Source organism: Manacus candei, unplaced genomic scaffold, assembly GCF_025592945.1.
Source record: "Manacus candei isolate 608988 ecotype Guabito, Panama unplaced genomic scaffold, ASM2559294v1 h1tg000018l, whole genome shotgun sequence".
Lineage (NCBI taxonomy): Eukaryota > Metazoa > Chordata > Aves > Passeriformes > Pipridae > Manacus > Manacus candei.
Window position 1 is genome coordinate 18,404,622 of NW_026138066.1, and position 21,798 is coordinate 18,426,419.

At 40.5% G+C, this 21,798-nt stretch overlaps 1 protein-coding gene across 2 annotated transcripts in view; it reads left to right on the plus strand.

The window, feature by feature from the left end:
- Positions 1-21,798, plus strand: part of BCL2L13 (BCL2 like 13) — a 39,594-nt gene that overhangs the window by 6,459 nt on the left and 11,337 nt on the right. For both annotated transcript variants that reach the window (XM_051784974.1, XM_051784975.1), the window contains 4 exons: positions 7,894-8,004; positions 8,962-9,118; positions 12,032-12,101; positions 16,797-16,940. In XM_051784974.1, coding sequence (XP_051640934.1) covers positions 7,894-8,004; positions 8,962-9,118; positions 12,032-12,101; positions 16,797-16,940 — 482 coding nt within the window. The remainder of the gene's footprint in view (positions 1-7,893; positions 8,005-8,961; positions 9,119-12,031; positions 12,102-16,796; positions 16,941-21,798) is intronic.

Consider the following 21,798-nt stretch of genomic DNA (forward strand, 5'->3'; position numbering starts at 1 on the left):
GACTTGCCACTTCTTAATGATGTTTCAGTCACTAGTAGTTCCTATGATTCAGAACTTATTCTGCTTAAAGAATTAAAAATACCCCAACCAGACAAAGTCTTTAAAATATTTTTTTTTGAACAAGCATTTAAGAATGCATACTGTGTCATTTACTGACCTCAACTGTCATGAAGTGAGGAATTCCTGGAAAGAAAAGATTGCATCAAAGTTACGACAGAAATGATTTTCAGTTTGGCACTAAAGCCTATAGCATATGCTGGTTGTATGATATATAATTCATAAAATTAATTTTAGTGTATTTAATTCATAAAATTAGTCTGAGTATATTTAGGATATGTCTGCTACTTCCACTTTGATCTGTGGTCCATGAAAGGAGAGGCACCTTAGTGCCAAGAAGCTGTTTCATAAAACCCCTAGTTGAAAAACGTGCTTATTTTAGCAATAATGTCTCATTCTGAATATCCCATCCAGTTATAACTGGGCTGTAACTGGAAATGTATTGAGTACATAGAAAGGTTCAGTGTGGAAGAGTCTGCTTTGTTCTTATAAATGCAAGACTCAGAAAGGAAACTGTTAGTCTTAAAGCTTTTTAAAAACAATTTGGCTGTAGTTACCTTTGAAATATTTGCAAGCTGAGAGGAAACCCTTCAACTGATTCTCATTACTGAAACCTCTAAGCTTCTAATTTGAATTGAAGAGCAATATTAAAGCTTTCTAAAGAGGAAGCTACAAGTGCTTGAATAAAAATTTTGTACTCAGGTAAGAGGACTTTAAAGCTCCTGAGTGCAGATAACTATTGAGTCTACATTTCAGATATTGTTTAGATATGTTAGCTTGTGTGACAGCAGGGTGCAGCTGGATTTGCTATTAAAATACCCTAAATCATTGATACTTTACAAATCTGTTCTTTCATCCTTGTTGCTTTAAACCTTCCCTTTTAAACAGGAAGTCTTCCTACATTTTCCCACCTCATTCCCAATACCAGACAGTGCCCACAATGTCTCCTCCTCTTGTCATCTTTCACTTTAAATAGATCTCTCTTTCAGTATTTTTACTGCTTTCTGATCAAAGCCTCTGGATAAAATAATTTCCCCTTACTTTTAATTTGCCATCTTGTTTCTCACTCTGTTTTGTAAAGCCTTAGATGGACTTCAGGCTGTGTTGAACCAAGTGCAAACACTTTATCCTTCTGCTTCAGGATTCGTTTCATTCTTTCCTAACTCTCTTTTCCTGGTGCTGTTCTGCTTTCCATGCACCTGACAGCTCTCATTTGTCTGACAGCTACTCTTTAAAAATCCTTTCTCCTACTTCTTCTCTCCTTGCTTGTAAACAAAGAGTGTTTCCCTGCACTCTAAGGATACGTGTGGCAGCAGCCCTGTGGTTATTTAGAGGTGCTGTATCCATCTTCTCTGACTGCTGAGTAGTTTGTATACAGTCTGTATCTCCTTGTTGTCTGGCACGTGGCTGATGCCTCCTTGCTGTACTCTGCTCCCTGTGCTCTATATTCTCCCCTAGGAGAGGAGTAATACCCATAATGGATATTTCCTGCCCTGCTAATGCACTGCTGGGACATAGATGGGTGTTACAGTGTGGTCTGAGAACCTGATAAGAGCAAGAGAGATGTGAGAGCCGGTAAATGAAAAATGGACAGTTGTTGTCTAAAATCCCGTCATGAGGAGGAAACTTCTGGGGTTTGATGACTATGACATAGGAGGGTGATAACAGCTTGACATTGCATCGTGCTTGCCAGTGTGTTTTTCAAGCACCATCATCAGTCTGATGATCCCAAGTTCCTCCCATTGTTGATTTCTGTGGCACTTCAAAACACTGGTTAGTTGTCTTTCTACTCTGTATGGTTGAATTGTGAATTGAGAGGATTTCAGTAAAAAGCACCTGTTGCTTAATCTTGTTTTGCTTTAATTTGGTTCTTGTGCTGTCAGACCTGTCATGGGAAAAAAGCAGTGATTTGGGCTATTGCCTGTTTCCTTTTCAGGTGCAGAACACTTCTCAATTTTATGTGTCAGTGAGACATTGACTGTGGTTTATGGTACTTTCCTTTGTTTATTCTTTTTAAATCCAAATGAGTCCTTACTCAGTCTGTTTTCTGAACCACGTTACATTATAATGGGAGTATCCAGAAAGACTAGTTCTACTTTGCCCTCATAGTTTTAACCTCTTTGGTCTCCCTCGGTGTGGGAGAGTGAGGGACTCCTCTAGAGGGCAGTTCAATGCAGGATCCTGATTGCAGCCTCCTTGTGTCACCTGCTGGAGGATCTTCTGCCTTTCCATTGCATGTGTACAGAACATAGGAAATAAGGAAATAAGGCACACTTTACTTTTAAGGTGTTGTTAGTATTTCTGTACTGCTCTTGAGTCTCCTTCTGCAGCAGTTTCCCAGATTTCAGGCAAAGTTTCAACAGTCCAGTTAAACCAAGGAGTGTATCTGATGGGCCAAAAAACCCAACCAAAAAAGCAATCCTTCCCAACACGAGTTGGAAGTTTCTCTCTTATCCTACCAGAACCAGTAGGAGAGATTAAATGCTTTTGTCCCTTCCTTTCCTTCTCCCATCACCTGCCACAAACCTCTGCCTTCCTGCATTCCTTACTGAAGAGTTCTTTTTCTAATGTATGACTTTTTGTTCCAAAAACTCAGATAAGATTAAATCTTTAAGTTACTTGGTAGGTTACAAGTTAAAACTTCTCCTTTTTGCAGACATAATATGTTTTGCAAGACTGATGGTTTTCAGAGGGTTTTTATTTAGTGAATAGAGATTCAGACAAATTACACAGAAAATTACCTCCTGTGTTTCCCTTTGGATCTCTTGGTTGGTCTTGACTTTGTTGGAAGAAAGATGCTTCAATTACAAGCGCTGAAATCACTTTCCATTTCAAGCAAATAAGGCCAATCTAAGTCAACACCTGATTAGTACTTCCAAATTTTTGTTTAGATCTCTTCTCTTCAATGCAGGGACTGAAGAGAGAACCATCTGTGGTATTCCAGACTCTTGAAGAAAAGATGGCTTTACTGGACAAACCAATCTTTTAGCATTACAGCTCTGTAGTTCTCTGCAGTGGATTTCAGTGCCTCCAGAGGATAATCCAGCAAATTTAACTGGGAAATGTTTGAGAGATTTTTCCTATTAGTTTTGGCAGAATAGTGATTCTGCATAACAACCACTTCTGTTTATTAGAAACAAAGTCCATCAGCAATAAATTCTGTTACTTTTTGGTAGGTTTTCAGGTAGGTGGATAGTACCAGTTGCTCAGATAAATTGATAAAACACACAGAGTAAGATCTCACCTGTGTAAGTTCGTGTGGGTTGAGGCAACAAGTGAGTACATATATTTAAAATGTGTGGAAGCTCTCAGCTGTCTGTTCATTGGATTGTGGAGAGATGCTTTAGTACTTTTTCAGAACTTTTTGTCATACCTGTAACTACTGGTTCTTACACAGAAAATAAATATCAAATATTGGAAAACATCTCTACATTTCCCCCCCTGAAGTTACACTCGTTACAGAAGCTTCCATCTGCTGAAATTGTTTGTACTACTTGGTTTTTAAGTGAGTCAAAGTACTTTGTTTTTGTGATTCAGTGAATTTGTATTATAAATACTTCTTTGCGTTTCATCAAGGAGGGACTTTTAGTGTATTCCTCTTTCTTAATGTAGTTCCCCATGTTTTGGTACCATCCCAAGAGCCTGTGGCTATAACAGAGGTTATGAAGGAAAGTAGTTTTTCTGTGTTTTCCTTGACAGAATGAGAAATCTTGAATAATCCCTTAACTCAGAGAGCATCTGGAAGATTGATAATCAGTGCCACTACTGTGTGGTGACATAGATTAGTCAAGAGGTGAACAAGGTTTTGACAATTTTTCAGTTTCCCTGAGGTGTCTGCTATCCACAGTACTTCAATCCAATTATTATGTTCTTTAGACCATTTATCATCTGTTTTGGAATCACTGTATGAAGTGCTGTGGGTAGTTAGTGATCAAGCCATTTTTGTGGTTTCCCACACGCATCTTACAGCTGAGCAGTGTTGAACTGGGTTACTGGGAAAAATGGGGTTTTTTTCTCATTCTCTGTCCCTGTAGGAAATGAAGGTGTTTTTTAGGTGATTTTAGCTTAGGTGATTAACTCATTTGTTAGAAGCTTTCCTCTTAAGGAAAACATGCCTGCTTTGGCTGAAAAAGTACACATTGTAGTCAGACCAGTCGAGGTCATGGTAATGAGGAAGCTATTCCCTGAACTGAGGTGAGGAAAGGGAGTTTTTGGAGTGTGAATTCCCTCCAGGAATATGAATTCCCATTTGACTAAGCCTCCTCTCTGCCTACAAAAAACCCAAAAGCAAACAAAACAAACAAAACAAAAAAACCCTGCTAGTTGGCAATGTCTTGTCTCTTTTTGGTTCTTAATATTTTAGACTTTTTTAGGTTTTTTTAAGCTAAGCCTTTTCATTAAAGGATAAATATGTTTGTAAAGAGATCTCTCCTTGTAGTTGCCACTGTCCCTTGTTAGCTGCAGTATTTGGCCCAAGCACTGTAGAGTCAGATGTGCAGACTCTCCAGCTCTGATGAATGACTTCCCATCCCTCCTCCTCCTCCTGGGATCAAACCTGGGGAACGGGTTAGTCTTGTATTTTTACCAAACTTCTGGAATGGCCTTACCATGGAGTTTTACTGAAGTATTACATTTATTTAGTAGTCTGATGGGCAGTGATGTGGCACTTGATGGACTTCTAGAACACAGTTTCCTCTGCTTTTCAAGTACCTCCAAATACCTGAAAGCCAAAATCTTAACGAGAACACAGTTGTGCAAAGGGGAACATTTATCACATAAATAGAAAGTAGAATGCACTAACCTGTTGTGTAAGACCGTGTAACAGAGGTTTGTTGAGCCTCTGGGTTTGAAAGAGGCCTTAAAAGGGTTGGTTTACCCAAAGCCCACAAGAGGCAAAGCCATTTCTTGAGCACAGGAAAGCACTCGGTGTTTGTGGCTCTTACAAGCCCTGGGGTGTGACCGTTTGCATCATTAAATGCTGAACGTTCTCATCTACTACAAACTGATTTTGCTGTTTTATTCTGCCTGTTTGCAATCAGACTTGGGATTTGTCTGAAGGAGAAAAAGATACCCCTCAATTAGGACCTTGCTGTTGGACTGTGCTGTTCTCCAGCACCGTGTGCAGTTTTTGTTGGTACTGGTCAACCTGCAGGAGCTGCAGAAAGCTGAAGTCCATTCATAATTGAGGGAATAAACAGTGCAAAGTCACTGGTGTGGGAGGGGTAGGGGTTTGATATTTTGGCATGACTGAACAGTCAGGTGCTCTCGGAATCAGCAGCTGCTGCAAAGTTGTGGGTGTTACGAGATGGAAACCATTGACTGCAGCGCTGATTATCTAAACAGCTCTTTTGTACCCTGGCAGCAATGGAATTTCTCTTCCTTCCACTTTCCGGGTGACTTCTTATCCAGTATGACAGCTTGTCATGTGCAATCATCGTCACATTAGTCCCGTGAGAATGGTGCTCTCCTGGACACCCTCGTCCCCTCCACGCACAGGGGGAGCGCAGGTTCAGGGAGGAGTTTGCACTTGCACGTACTTGTTGCACTTCACTCAAAGAGGCGACTGAAAGGGACTGACAAGGCATTAACCAAAAGGAGGAACAGTTTGCTCCTCTCTGGAATTTGTGGTTCAGAGTGACAAAGAGAGACTGCTTGGGAAGGGATTTAAGAAGCTGAATTAAGTTATTCTGCACATGTGCGGCTAAGTAAAATGGAATTAAACTGACTATGCTTTGTTCTTTTAGACTGGTCACATAAATAAATGAGAACATTTTGCACTGACTTAAGCACACATTGGTTTAGAAATGTTTTGTCTCACAGATATCTATGAACATTAACACGCATTCAGTGACTTGATTCTGTGGATTTTTAACTTATTTTTCAGTTGCAGGAGACCTTGAAAGTCTCATTGCACAATGTTTTTTGAAATACAGAAAATGCACAGAGTACTTCACTTGTGTGTAGTTAACTGCACACCTGTGTGTGTTAACTGCTTTTATGGTTTTTAAACACTCTGTTGTGAAAATTAATGGTATTATGTGTCCATTGTGGAGGAAAGGGGCAGGCAATGAACAGTTAAAGAGAGTCCCAGACAGACCAAAGAAAACAGACTGTAAAACAGTCATTCATAAGACCACCAAATTATGATTTAATGTCTTCGAAACAGGAATGAAGAAAGATGTGCCAGGAGGCTACGCTGGCTGTTACAGGACTTACCTGAAGATTTGGGTGTGAAAGCTGTAGCAGTTGGTGTAGGTGAAGAAAGGGTGAGGAAGGTTGGATTGTCAGTATTTGGGTGAATGAGTAAGAGACAGTGGATATGGGGAACGTTATCAGAAGCTCAGCCTGGAGGTGGTATTTAAATCAGGGATGTGAGAGAACATCAAGTCCCCCCCCAAAAAATTTTGAGGAACATTCAGAAGTAAGAGAGCTAAGAAAATGTGTTTGGGGTAACCCAGTCACTGATGCTGTTGAACATAACACAGTGCAAGGCTAATGAGGACTGATAACTGACCCAAAACTTAGGGAAGGAAATGGCTGGAAGGGGGATTACTAAGCAAAGGGAAGTTTTGTTGACAATTTTATTTGTTGATTTATTTCAGGAGTAAGTTGATACAAAATTCACTTTTATATTCCTTTGGATATAACAGAGATCCATTTTATCTCTTAAGTAGGATCCATTTTATCCTTAAGTAGGACATTTTAAGGAATGGAATGAAAGGAAGAAGAAAATTTCAGTGGTGGGCTGTTGGTTCAGTGAAGTTTGGTGAAAATAAGAGAGCAGTTAATGGAATAGTTCTTGTGTGTGCCTTAAGAATGGGATTTGAAGATGTGCTTGAAAGCTGATGGAAGAAATAAAGATGAGCAAACCCAAAGAAAAAGCAGCTAAATAGCAAGAGCTCTGTCCCAGACCTCTGATCTTTGCATTAGTACCCATCCCATAAAAGTTACTTGAGTAGTTTTACTGCCTTATATTGGAAAGGCTGACGTTCAGCAGACAGTTGTCTTAAATACCTTGCATTGTTTGGAGACAGTTTTGTGTGTCTATTTTGGTTCAGCATAATGATTAAGATGATTTAGATGGCTGAAACAACTTTTTGTGACCAAATATCCAGAGTCAGCATATGGGATATGTATTCATAATCCCAGTCCATGGCATGTGTACTTCTGGGGATATGCAGCCATTTCAGATTCCTAAATTGTTTGATCAGGAGACGAGAATTGACAAATAACTGACAACTGTGGGGTCCTTTGCCCTTAGTCTTACTTGTAAACCTGATCTTAAATTATTTCATTGTGGCCTGTAGATCCTCTTGACCAGGGAAATGATGCACAGTTCACAGATTTCAGAACTGTTCATTGATGTCATTGCATATTTGCTCTGAGTATTTCGGTAGATTCTGCAGGCATCAACATACATTTTTTATTTTGCTACTAAAAATCAAGCTTATGCCAGTCTGTTTTGTTTTGGTGTAGTTGGATGGTGACTGTATTGGGTTTAATGGCAGCTTGTTTGTGTGCCTTGGTTTGGGTTTTGTCTTAAATTTAAGATAAGCTGGTTTTTAAAGCTGTTATATATTCTGTTTGTAACTTTTTAGTTCTGTTTTTTCTTTTTAATATTTAAAGCACCTATTCTGTCTTGAATAGGCCTGGAAGTTGATGTGTTTCTGGGTTCGTGTAATAAGTCCTCTTATGGAATCATACTTGTCACTGTCTGAAACAGAACTGTCACCCTGAATTCCTTAATAATTTAATATTTCAGTATCGTGTTCCATTGTCTACCTTGTTTGAAATATTGAATTGAAACATTTGAATGATTTCTCTGGTTTCTTCTAGGGGCTCAACAACAGCTTATGACCCAACATGCTTTGGAGAAAGAGGCTTTGGAGAAGATCAAAGTAGAAATCGAGGAGGAGCTAAAACGTCTCGATGAAGAAATCTTGGAAGGTGCTCTTCAAGTTTTCCCATTTCAATCCATAATCTCTATGCCCTGTAATGGTGGTTAATTTGTAACAGGTACTCCAGTTAAAGAGATTTTTGAATGCATTGAATCTCTTTACCCTCCTCCCCCCACGAGATTTCTACACATTGTCACGTGAAGTAAAATAGTTAAACGCCACCATTTGGAGTGGTGGAGCCCAGCCAAAGCAAACAACTGGATGACATTTAATAGGCTACTATAAATAATGAAAAGTAAACAGCCCTTAAGCTGCTGCAGCTGATGGCAGAAGTCCTCAGCAGCCAATATCCCAAGGAGTGTGGACTTAAACCATCAGATTTCTCACTTCCAGCAGGTTTATTTTTTGTGACATGCTTTGATGTGTAGATGTGGCTTTTATAGGATGCCCAGTGAGGGATGATTTGAAAACAGTCTTTGTTTTGCATGTGTATGGCAAATTGGAAATCTGAAGTAGAAAGACTCCTAAGTTCATTCATAGAGAGCTTTCTTAGAAGTTTTAAGCAGAGAAGGAAAAGGTTGTATGAACAAAATAATATTTTAAAAAATGATACTCTAGTACTGCTGCAGAGATGTCCATGTGTGGGCAAATTCTAGCACAGAAAAGAGGCTCCCTTACTGCTCCATCAGGGTTGGCATCAGCTTAAAATTGAGAATAACTGCACATTCAGGAAAGTTACTGGCTGGGATGCAATTGTGAAATAAGAGCTGGAGGGGAAATGCAGCTCAAAGTCATCTGGGGCTCGTAAGTACCACTTTCAGAATGTATTTGGATGTTGTTTTATGATCATGTGTTTATGATTTGTTCATAACATGCTTTGACTACAGAGCTGTGATTTCTTCATCCCTCATGTAAACTGTGTTAACTGCTGGGATAAGAAATCCGAGACTGTTGATGTTCTTATAGGAATCTATTTAATTTTATTTTGTATACTTGTTTCTCTCAGCATTTACCACTACAGGATTTGACTGCCACACTTCCCCAGTGTTCAGCCCTGCCAATCCAGAGAGCTCAATAGAAGACTGCCTGGCTCATTTGGGGGAGAAAGTGTCCCAGGAGTTGAAGGAACACCTGCACAAAGCACTACAGACCTTGCTTAGCAAGTGAGTTTCTATTTGCTTTTCCAAAGGGAAGAAGGTGTTTCCTTTCGCACTGTGACTGCTGTTGAAATGCTGAAGATCTTGAATTGCATTTCTGTCTTCTTCAATGTTCCTTTATCTGGCTGAGGGGTTTTTTTGTGTTGGTAATGTGCAAATACTTTGTGGTATTTGGCCTCTGCAGTAATGTAAATTCTAAAATCTTTCTAATCTTGTTTCATTGAACTTCTGAGGCTGCTTCAGGCAGTTTGAGGTGCTGGTGGAAGTGGCAGCTGCCACTGCCATTGCCAATTAATTTCATGAATCTGGGCTGTAGCCAGATTAACTTCTTTTACCTTATAGTTAAGAGTGGAGCTGAGGGTTGGTTTGTAGTCTGGCTCCTGATGAGTGGGGGAGTTTGCCTGAAAGGATGGTGGTTAAATGCTTTGTGACCACCATTCAGGTACACATCTGGAGCAGATGTGGGCCCCTGGGCTAACCTTGGTGCCTTAAGAGCTGTGCTGCCAGTTTAAGCTTGTTGTTTAAACAGCACATTGTACTTGGCATGCAAGTATCTTGATTAATGTCTTTTGAAAAGGGATAAAATTGTTGTGGTTGCTTGGTTTTCTGTTATAAATTACCAGCCTGAATTTAATGGATCCACATTGACTACTTGAGGCTTTTCTGAGTGACCTCCAAAATGTGTTTGTAGAGAGCTGGAGTTGGAAGGTGCTGCTTTAGGGATGGTTACATAAATGCAGTTGTGAAGGCAACATTAGCAAACAGCTCTCTGAGCCTTTGTTTTGTGGATTGGTTAAAATAATGTGGCTCAAAAGAGGCTGAGAATCTCCAGTGCTACTTTTTATAAGAGTTTGTGTAGCTGTTCATGAACTGTTGGAACAAAAAGGTACTGGAATTCTCAAAAGCTGTCCTGGGCAGCGTGCACTAGGAGAGCCTAATAGAGCAAGGAGGTTGGACAGGATGTTCTGCAGAGGTCTCTTCCCACATCAGCCATTCTGTGATTCCTTAACTAGCCCATATATTCCTTAACTAGCTCCCTAGCTGACAAGTAGGTGTTGACTTTTTATGACCAATATAATTTAAAAGTGACTGTTCAAGGTCAGGTAGGATGGGGCTTTGGGCAACCTGATGTAATGAAAGATGTCCCTGCCACTGATCTTTAGAGGTCCCTTCCAACCCAAACCATCCTGTGATTCTATGACCCTGATGTGGAGTTCACACCAAAGGTGCCATGTGACATCTGACCAGAGAGATGAAGATGGTTGTCTCTTTTTCCATGAGTCATCCAAGGGAGAAGTGCACTCTGTCTTAAGTGGCAAAAGATAGGCCAGTGTGTTCCTCTAGAAATGGCAGCAGCTAATCTGCCTTTACAAGCCAGGCATTAGTCCCACGTGGCCTTAAAAACTTGTACTTACTGTCTTCTGGAGAGCTGAGATTCTGAAAAATACCTCACTAACGCACTAAAAAACCAGACTGGCAAGGCCTTGGAGTGGTGGAGCAGGAAGTCTTGCAACCCATCCTTTTTCTGTGTCTAAAATGTTACATCGAAATAACAGCATTTTAAGATTAAGTGTCTTAAAGGTTATTGATAGTTGGCTGACTGGCTGACATTGAGGGGTCATAAGTGGTGCACTCCAGGTTGATTCTTTTTGGAAAGTTCCTGAAAGGAGGTCTTTGAAAATTAAGGATTTCTAGCTTGTTGGTAACCTGATGTTCTAGGCTTCTTATGTTTTCTGTGGGAAAATGTTTGCATTCTGAGTAATTTTTTCTTTATGTACGTACAGACATATGTATAAAATCTGAAATGCTCATGAAACTATGTGGCCTTTTTCTAAGGCAAAGTAGAGCTACTGTTTAATCTCCCGAGAATATCCTTCCTGCAGCTGTTCTTGCTCCTCTCATCCCACTGATTGATCTGGATTTGCGTTGTAAAGAACTAACATATCAAGGAAGTTAAGAGAATGCACTTAAAATGACAAACTCAAATTATGTTTTCCCCACTGTGCTTTAACTCTGTTCTTTTACCCATGTTTGCCACAGTAGTGCTGTTCGCTGCAATACTTATTTATTTCACTTGTATTTTCCTGCTCTCTAACATGCATATGAACAAGTATTAGGGTTCAGCAGGCTGTTAGATCATGACAGATTCAATAAGGAGTTTTCTTGTCCAATGCCAGTTAACACTATTTCCCTTAAACTAAAGTCTGAACTTGCCTTTTGTAATGCTCTGGCTGCTTTTGAAGCAGTGCATCACTTGGCAGACAACCTTTATTGTTATTGGTTCTGTATCAGTTGCTGTATGATCTTGGAGGAAAGAATATGGAAGAGTGGAGTTTCATCATCCCAATTCTGAGAAGTAGAGAGGTGATAAATCTAGAATGGAGGTATCTACTGAAATATGAAGGGTTTTTTTATGATCAGAAGTGCTGTTTCTTGCAAATAAAGGCTTCAACTCTGACATAATGTTAATGCAGCCAAGCACTCTGTGTTGGTTCATAGCCCATATTGTTTATAAAATTTTAACTCTTCATTGGCCTCCAGCTCACATATGAATTTCTTAGTGGAATTTTTTATCTTTTAAGTCTTAGACCATAAAAAAATTATATTCAAGAGCTTAGAAATTTTGTAGCATATCAGAGAGCCTACTTATCTAACGTCTTTTAAGTTGTAGAGTATCAAATTGTTACAAAATTTACTTAATCAGTTAAACAAAACTGTGTAACTGGGAGAAGGTGATGCCTTCCTGACCCTGCCTGGTGCTGGTGTTTTATGTCCTGAAACACAAGACTCATTGGCTCTGAAAAATTATTTGCTGTGATGCATGTGAAAATGTTTTGTTCTCTGGAAACTGAGAATTTTATTTTATTCTTGTTCTTTTGTTTCCTTTTATAACTTTCAGTGTTGGTTTAACTTCTGCAGGCCGGTGACATATCAAGAATATCGAGAGCGCACACAAGAGGCAGCTGCTCATGCCAGTGGATGGAACAAGGTACCAGATAAATGACTTTACCTTGGATATGTCTCATATCTGTTTGATGTCCATAATGGTTTTATGAGGTACAGCTTCACAGAGGGCCAGGAATACAAAGAACCCACTTGGTTTTAGTGTGAAATAAATTGCACTCTCAGAACGTGCACATATTGAGTAGTTTTTAGGTAATTTAGTCAGAAGTTATAGAATGTAAGTATTAGGTCAGTCCTCCTCTGTTATAGTAAAATGAAAAGTTAGAGATGTTGCTTGACTTTTTTTTTTAATAATCATTAAACATTTTTAACTTCCCAAGAGACGTTTATTTCCGTAGCAGTTTCGTAATGGAATCTGATACAGATGTTTTTGTAATACTTCTCTACTGTTTTTCTGTTCCCATGTCAGGTTTAAAATACATGTAAAAAAGAGTGCTGAACATGGTGAAAATAAAAATTGACAGTATCTTCATGATATTTAAATTGTTCATAAAACATAAACATACTGTGCCTACCTGTCTTCCAGAGTAGTTGTCTGAAATGATACGAAACTTCCTTTTAAAGCAATGTGCAAATCTGTAAATGAACTGAACCTTCTCTTTAAAACAAAATGCAAATCTGTAAATGAACTATCTTTATAATACTTTTCATGTAGAATGAGTAGAATTACTCTTCCCAGATTCATCTTTCATTAATCATTCAAATTCATCTCCTTAATCATTCTCTGATAGGTTCAGTGGGCATCAGAAAAAGAATGAAACGAAATAACTATTTGCAAATTTAATCACAATTTGAGTGTTAAAATTCAGTCTTAAATTTAAAATAGAACAAGAAATCTTTTCCCTCTTTATATTTTTTTTCCAGATATACTTTTCCTTGACTAGATTTCCCTGCTTACTTCAGAAACTAACCAAGGGTGTGGGCACTCATAAAGCAGTTTGTTTAAACATTGCATGACAAGTTACTGCCCATGGCTCCAGCAATTATAATTGCTTTATGTGTGTGCTCTTTCAATTTGTTCTCTTGTGATTCACAGCATTTTAGTTTAAACAACCATGAAATCTGATTATCAAGAAGGTGGCTTAAACTAGCACATTTTACTTTTCAGTTGGTGAAAACTAAAACCAAGCATAAAACCAGTCATTGTGGCTCAGCTGGCAAGGGAGGAGGTGGATGGGGCTTGTCAGTGCCCTGGTGCCTCTCAGTCTGCTTTTGGAACCCATCTCTTGAAGATACAGCCCTGGGGAGGTGGAATGGCTGTTTTGGGGGGGTTATGATTCAGCCTCCATTGTGCTACATTTGTGCAGCCCCTGGGGGTTGGTGGATTTTGGTCCCCATCACCTTGTGGTTGCCATCAGCTTTGCTTCCCTATAACATTTGTTGCTACAAAACTTATAGTCCAGAAGCAAACCAGAATGGAAATTTTGTAGACTAGCACAGCATCTGTTGATATTGTTTTCATGGTAGCTTGGTGCTTCAGGAATGCCCAGCAGTTCCTTTAATAATCCTTGTTTTGAGGAGGTGGAATACATTTGTGTTGGTTTCATTTCCTTTTAAATTCCTTTATCATCTTAATCAGAGTTGTATTTTGTAACAGAAGAGATCTAGATATCTTTCCTCCCATCTCAGCCCAGCTTAATTTTCACTGTAAAGAAGCTGTTAGAAAAATAATTTTAAGAAGCAGCTATAAATAGAGAGAGTGTTAGGTCTAATTAACAGGCACATAGCAGCAGAATGAGGCTGTGCTGGCCTCAAGTTTGTGAAAATCTGGAGGATGTATGTTTGGGAGAACTGAAGCTTCCTCCTTTTTATGACTGAATAATAAGAAAACACAACTGGCCTGGCAGAAGAGAGTAACAAAGCACTCCCTGTATCCTGTAGTTTCTTGGGTGGAGCAGAAATTGAAGATGCACAGGAGCTGTGGCAGTAGCTGATGGTTTGAAATTGGGGAGGTGTCATGTTTAGTCATACCAGCTTCCAAAGAATATTCATCATACAAATGTGAGCAGAAGGATGACACTTGGAAAATATAGCTGTTATTTTTTCCCTTTAAAAATATGGATATTTTCCAAAGTGCAGTGGTATGTTTGAACTCCTGAACAAATTTGGTTAACTGACTGGCACATGGGATGTAAAGGGATGGTTGCAGTTACTAAAACATGAATACCCATCTGAATGAGGAAATACTGCAGGGTAAGCTAATACATGAGATCATCAGTTCTTCCACTGACATCCCACAGAAGCAAAGTTTATCCACAGACATTAGAAGTGCTGGTTCTCAGAAAAATAAACCAGGAAAATAACTTTTTCCATGTATTTCTCAGAAATTATGGTGTGAAAATAAGAGGCACGCTCTTGGATTCTGTAAAGAAAAAGTCTTCACTTTCTATTTGAAGTAAAACTCTCAGTAAAATAAAACAAAACCAAAGCAACCTAAAACAGGGCAAATTATATTTCTGTAATAAGTATAATTTTAAAAATTGAAGTACTCCACTGCTGAGTTGTTATGTTTTTTGCTTAAAACTGAATATTCTATACATGCTCCCACTATTGTGCATTATATGGAAGGATAACAAATACTGTTATTGAGAGCCAGTGGAACTGGTGAGTAGGTTAGCAGTCATCTCAGTGCCCCATTCTTACTATTAACAGGGCCAAAGAATAATACAACTCTTAAGTACAGAAAGCTGTTGTTAACCTCTGTGGAAGTACTGTGAAGGTAATTTCTTTCATGAATTTAGGGACAGTGTCATGCAAACCTGCTCCAGTTCATTCTGGTCTCAAAGGTAGAAGTGTCAGTAATTTCAGGGGGAGAGGAAAACCAGGTGGTGTTTGTTGGTCTGTGTGGGACTGGTGTTAGAGTTTGAGTTTGGTCCCTCGGTCCTGAGGCTTGCACAGGCTTACTGAATTTGGGAGGAATGGATGGATTAGGTATTTAAGTTGGCAGAGGAAGAAGGCAAGTCATGTTCAGTATGCCAGCATTTGAGCTCCCTTCATTTCCCAAGCAACCTTTTTTTGCCTTTGTTTCTTTTGCCTTCAGCTTACAGTAAATGTCAAATATTTTGAGATCTCAGTGTTCATGCTCTTGTAGAGTTATGTGGGTGTGCCCAAAGCCTCTGAAACATGTCTACCCTTGACAGCATGCTTTTATTTTGGGTCCAAAAAGATAAAAAGTTTCTTCTGACATCTCACCTTGACTTGCTCCTTACGTTTGTGCACTGTGAGCTTGTACCTCTTCTGCCTCTGAGTTGAGATCAATTGCAAGAAACTCAAAAAACCCCCCAGACTTTTAAAATTCAAACACCATCTTGCTTTTAAAATTCAAGCACCAAGTGACATTCCTAGTGAAGTGTTGACAGTTACCAGCGTTTGCTGTTCATCACAGAACAGTTCTGTAACCTGTCTGCCGTAGTATAGGACTCTCACATTTGTTAGTCAGCTGGAACATCTGAAATTTATCAGGTAACAGGTATTTTTTAAGTCCTTTCTGGTTTCGGTAGTCCACCTCAGTGAGACACCATCATGAATTTAGTACTAATCTCAAACCCAGCCTTACTTTTCCTATTCATCTTCCTCCAGCTTTTCATTCTAAGGTGTGATTTTAGGGATAGTAGTAGTAATGCAGGATATTTCCAGCAAAGAAAACCAGGCTGAAGGGGGAAGAGACCGGAAAAGGAAGGAGGCATTAGGAGGTAGGAATAAGCAGTAGGAAAACCTGTATGTCCCTTGTGCAGCTGGGGAACAGCGTTCCTGTCTGCACAGTGAATGGATGTGCAGTGCAGTTGTCACGAACGAGGGGTGGTAAAACTGACAAATATTTTTCTCTCACATCATAAAAGTGCTTTTTCAGATGCTCGTGACTTCAGTTCATGCCGGTTTCCTGACCTTGGCAAAGTGCTGCGTATAAACTTTGCCCAGAGGGCCACTTGGGTGCTCTAGGAGAATAAATTTAGAGTTTAAAAGTTCAACTGCTTGTTGTTTAGGCAAACAAAAACATAATTTCAGAAGGAGGTGGCTGGAACTGTATAATATGAAGGAGATGGGTTCACAGAGTCTTTCATCTTCCAGAGCAATTTGGGTTAAGGCTGAGCATTCAGTTAAAGAAAAAACGTTTCTAAAGAGGAATGGGAGTGGGAAATGAGGGAGCAAAATCCGTGTGTTAAATTTGTCATAGTTTGACATGGAGAGGGGTTTTTGTTTGTCATTCTAAACACGTCTGTGATGTTATGCTGCTGGGAGGAGATGTTTGTTCCTGTCCCGTCTCAAGGTCAAGTGTGAACTTCTAAAGAGAAGTGCAGAGTATCTATTCAAGAATGTGTATGAGTTTGCTGCTTAAATACAATTGGATGCATATCCCTTCAAGCTATGTTTTATCTTTCCATTTCTGGGGTAGAAAGTTCTGGACCTCTTTTGCTTTTCTGCCTGAATCCTGTCTTGGGAAAAAAATGGGGCTTAAGAAAGCACTGCAGTCGTGTCCTATGAAATTCTCTAGTTAAGCTGTGCATATCAAACTGAGTGTTTCTTTTTTAGTGCCTTGTATTGCGTGTCTGCCTTGTGTCTTCACAGAAATGAAGTGTATTGAAATGTCAGAAATTAAATCCCTGGTATCTTTGGACTTGTAGACTCAGACCTTTTCTGTGGACCATGTGAATTCTGTTCTAGCTACACAGTAGCGTTGATGATGCTTTTTATATTTATTCACAATTCTTGTTTTTTGAAGGTCTTGGTGCCCCTGGTTCTGTTACAGCAGTTTCTGATGGAGTTAACCAGACGGGGCCAGGAACCACTGAGTGCCCTTGTGAACTTCGGGGTGACATATCTAGAAGACTATTCTGCAGACTATATCATTCAACAGGGAGGATGGGTAAGAAGAGCATGTTTCATTTTCGTACTTTGTCCAAAGTTTATTTGTGATAAATGTGATAAGAGTCTGAACAGGAGTGAAGGCTGAGGAGTTGCTAGAAGGAATGACTCAGAAAAAGCAAAAAAATATGAGGAGGTCAGGACCAGAAAGGGATCTCTGGCAGTCATCTATGTCACTTCTCTGCCCCAAGGCAGAACTGACTTTTACCCATTCATTTCTGATGTTGACAATAAAGACCTGTGTGATTGGACTCCACAGTTTCCCCGGGCAGTCTGTTCCAGTTCTTTGCATGCCTGGTTTGCTGGATTGCTGTTGTAGTTGAAGAGGTCCTTAGGTGTCAGATAACAATTAGGTGTCATACACGGTGTGTTAAGGTGCTAATTTGTTGGTAATTTGTATGGTGAGCTTTTGATTGTATGTGCTTTCCTGTTAATATACATGCAGCACTGCATGTGGAAGCAAACACCCCTAGCAAGAGATACTGTGCCCAAGAGGCTTTTCTTTTTAATAGTATCCCCTGGTGACTGCTGGGAATGGTATATGTTTTCTTTTCTCCTCTTAAATTTCAGAGGGGTTTTTTAGCAGATAAGTAATTGGAGAACACTTCGTACAGAAATGTCAGTAGGTACTAATTTATTTTTATAATAAGTGTTAAAATACCTCATGCATATTAGACTTTATAGCTGTATAGGAACATGCATAGAATGAGCAATCAGGATTTCTTTGTGCTTCAATTTTCCTTGTAGAAATCTTTAATTCATGGTAACCAATGTTCCTGAGTCATGGCATGCTGAGAAGGTTTCATTTAAAAATACATCAGAGAGACAGCTCAGAGCCCAGGAGCTGGGTCTTGAAGGCTGAGACTTAAGATTACTGGGTTTGGGAGGGATGCCAGATTTGAATGGAATTAATCTGGGATTTGTGAAATGGCTCCAGCAAGTTGATTTATTCTAAAAAGAAAAGCTGTTCAGGAAAACCCAGTGATAAAAAAAGCACTAGTAGGAAAAATCTCATTCAGAAGCTTCTCACATTTCAAGAGTGTACCTGAGCTTTTTTTTAAGACTAGTTCTTTCCAGAATTTCTGCACATCTGCACCTTCTTTATCTGTTCCCTTCCTGGCAGTGGTGGATAATAGTTTTCAAGGCCTTTGGGAGAGATTGTTTGTCTTTAATGGAGAGAAGCAGTAACAGCACTCAGCCAAATGACCTCAGGTTGTTTGATAAATGCACTTACATTTCAAAGTATTTTCATCCCAGGGCAGGTCCTTACTTGCAGCTTTTAGACAGATCAGTGTTGGTGCTGTTTTGCTTTCCTGCCTCATTTTTTAACCCCAGAAAGGGCTGTGGTCTGTTCTCCAGCCTCTTTTAGAGGCCTGCTGTAAACACACTTAACACAGTGCAAAGCCTCTGAAAACAAGCAGCTTTCCAGCACGGCCTCCAAGGGAGGGGGCTGTGCTTTGTGTTTGTGTGACTGTGCATGTATGTGCAGAGCCGGGCTGCGAGCCCGTCTGTGTCCGTCCAGCCAGGCATGAAATCACACTGACACCAGCGGCGCAGCAAACAAGCCAGAGCTATTTTTGAAACAGCACAAGAGGCGAGGAAAGAGACAAGGTGATGAAAATCCTTTCCAGATGAATTAATGTAGCTGCACTAACCTTTTGTGAGTTGCTCTGGGCATAGGGCTGGGGACCCACTGGGCATGTGACTTTACGTGGAGGAAGGGAAATAGGTGGGTTTACTGTATTTTTTTTTTTTCCTCCCTAAGCAAAATGTTCATCTTTCCCAAGCTGCATGATTCTCAGTTTGTTCCGAGCCTGTGGGATGGTGGTTGGGGATGGCAGTGCTGGGAGCAGGGCGTGGGGCCGGGGTGGGAGAGGTTGTGTTTCTGAGAAGGGCCAGGAAGAGCCGCTGCCATGGAAGTGTTTGCATTTTTTAAGATAAGCATCTGCCACTGGGGCTCTGTGTGCCGGATCAAGTTGTCAGTAATAATCTGCTAGAGCCATAAGGGCAGCATAGAAACCTGGGAGTCTCCAGTGACTCATGTTGCTGTGACAGTAACAGGGTCAATTTTTGTGTTATTTTGGAGCGGGTGAAGATAGGTCTTTCCTGCAGCTGCAAAGAGCTTGCTTAAAACTGAGAAGATGCCAGAATAGCCTCTCTGGTTTTTTGTGGGCCAGGAGCAGAGGAGAACTTCACAGCAGTCAGCTTTTCAGGGGCAGACCTGAAAAACTCTGTGGTGTCTCTGGTGCTATCTCTTCCCTTGGCACCGCGTGATTTGGGATCTTCCTCAATTTTTGGATTGAAGTCAACCTTTTCCAGGAGGGAAGTAGCCAGTCAAAGGTAAGGGGTCAGCTGAGCCTTTCCTGTGCCCCACTGTGGATCTGGGGAGTCAACATTTTACAGAGCTGTGTCATGCCCTTGGTGCATCCTGCTGTGCAGCCAGGATGCGGCTGGAAGAGCTCCCAGTGTTCTGCATGTGTGCAAGGCTTGAAGGTTCCTTTAGGAGCTCAGGAGACTTGTTGGTCTGGGAAAGCATCTGATTGAGGAAGGTGGACAGTTAACTAGAAGCAAAATTGCAGGCTCAAGGGAGTTAAGATTTATAAATTGGATAGCTCTGAGCAGATTTCAAGAAGTTGACGTGGCTTGTAGGGAATGGGAGATTTGAGATATGAGAGGATGAGAAGTTGCATTTTGATTTTTTTCATGCCAGTCCTGCAGAGAGATGGTTACGAGATGATGTGTTGAAGCAATGAGTGTTCCCCTCCCATTCTTCCTTCAGGCACTGAAATTGTGATTCAGCTAACTTTGGGTGTCAGGATGGGACTGGGATGTAATGGTGGGTTGGTTGGTGAGGAAATGGCTGGCATATTTTTGTGTTCAAGTGCATAGGTATTTCAGTGCTGTGATTCTGGCCATTGTGTATCCTGTTCCCCTTCCCCTGGCTCTCTTCCACTACTTCAGGGTGAAAGTCTTCCAAGTAGGAATGTCTGCAGTGCACTGTATATGGTGTTTGGGTGCAGCTGGCAACATAAACATGAATGAAGAGATGAAAGGACCACCTCATCTAGTTTACAATCTCTTAGATTTGCAGGTAGATGCAAAAGGATTTTGGAGGACTGTAGGAAAGCAAGGAAATCTTGCTTTCTTCTGGACAGCCTCCCTCTTTCACTAATTGCTGTGACAGGTTTGGCTGCAGCTCTTACATTTACCCTGCTTAAGTCTTAAGTTTTAGTATGATCTCTCTTTCAGAGCAAAAAGTGTGCTGGGCATTCCAGGTTCTCTAAAAAGGGGACACATTTCTTCCTCCTGACTAATGAGTCAAATGGTCACGCTAAGATCTCCTTCCTTTATCATCTTGAACCATTGCAAAGCAATACCCAGCCTGATTACAAGTAGCTTCGTTCTTCTCTTTCCCGAAAGCAATGTTAGGGCTCAACAAACTGACATGCAGTATACATGCTCTCCCCTCCCTTTTTCTCCTCTCCCTCCCTTTTTCTCCTCTCCCTCCCTTTTTCTCCTCTCCCCACCCCTTTCCTCCTCTCTCCTCCCTTCTCCTCTTCTCCCCTCCCTTTCCTACTCATACCTCCCCTCCCTTTTTGCTCTGTCTGACTTCTCCAGGGCTGAATGCTGCTGCATCAGAAGCAATTCTTGGTCTCCTGGAAAGGTGCACAGTAAGGCCAGTCAGTTGGTAAGGATTTTTTTCCTCTTCCTTTTCCACCCCTACTCCCAAAAAATTCACTTCTTCTCAGGTTCTGCGGATCCTGTTTTCATGGTTAGATTTCATATATGTAGAAATAGCCTGGGAATGTCTATAAGGAGGAAAAAGTGTAAGATTGCTTGGAAACTAGCTGCCTTTTTTTTTCTCTCTCAGACTCACATTCCTGTCACAAGCCCATCTGCTTTTCCCTTGTTTGAAGAGGTGAATTAAGCGCACGCAATCGATGTTTATCGGTGTGCAGTTAATAACCAGCCTGGAACTTCTTGTATTTGTGAAGCTGAAATTGTCTCTGCCTTCCCAGGGTTCTTGTCTCACGATGTTCAGGCCTGGATTTGCGTTTAACTAGTTCATTGCCCATGCTGAAGAGAGTAAAAGTAAATTCGCTTATAATGTGCACAGTGTTTACAGTTTCCTATCTCAGCCTTAGAGGAGCTGTTCTCTCTGTGTTCCCGGTGTTTTGTCTTGGGCTTTGCAGCGAGTGTAAACATTTTCTTTGCTACTGGTGCTTGAATAATGTGCGTATGAGAGTCTGTTAAACAATCTGGAAGAGAAAGAGTAAAGAGACGCTTGTCATCCCACGGAAGGAGGCAGGCAATTTGTGCTACCAGGGATGAAAATCTCCTGCAGCAGTCCAGGTGTCTGCCCTGGGAATGACAATGCAGAAATAGAGAGACGTGCTCCACTGGAGGAGAGAGAAGTAAGTTTAACGTGGGAGAGATGCAAGAAAGGGCAGTCTAATTAGAGAAGTCCTAGAAAGGAGTTTTCCTTTCAAAATAATTATAATTTCCACTCATGTCATGGAACACTGCAGTGAAATGTCCACTTTTATGTGTATCTAACTTCTTTGATACAGTAATAGATTTTTTTAGGCGCTGTGACTGAAAAAGGAAATTAAACAGTAAAGGAGCAACTAGATCTCCTTTCTCTTTTTCCCTCCAACAACTTCAAATCTGTCTGTCTGAAGAAGTGGTCTATAAATAACTGAATTTACCTCAATTTAAACAGATAACACAGAAACCTTAAAAGATGTTGGTTTGGTGCTGACTCTCTGCAGGTTGTAGAGGTTATGCTGGAGGGCAGGGATGGAATAGGATCATTTCTGCAGGCTGTTCTAGCCAAAGCATTCCTTGAAGGGAAGAAT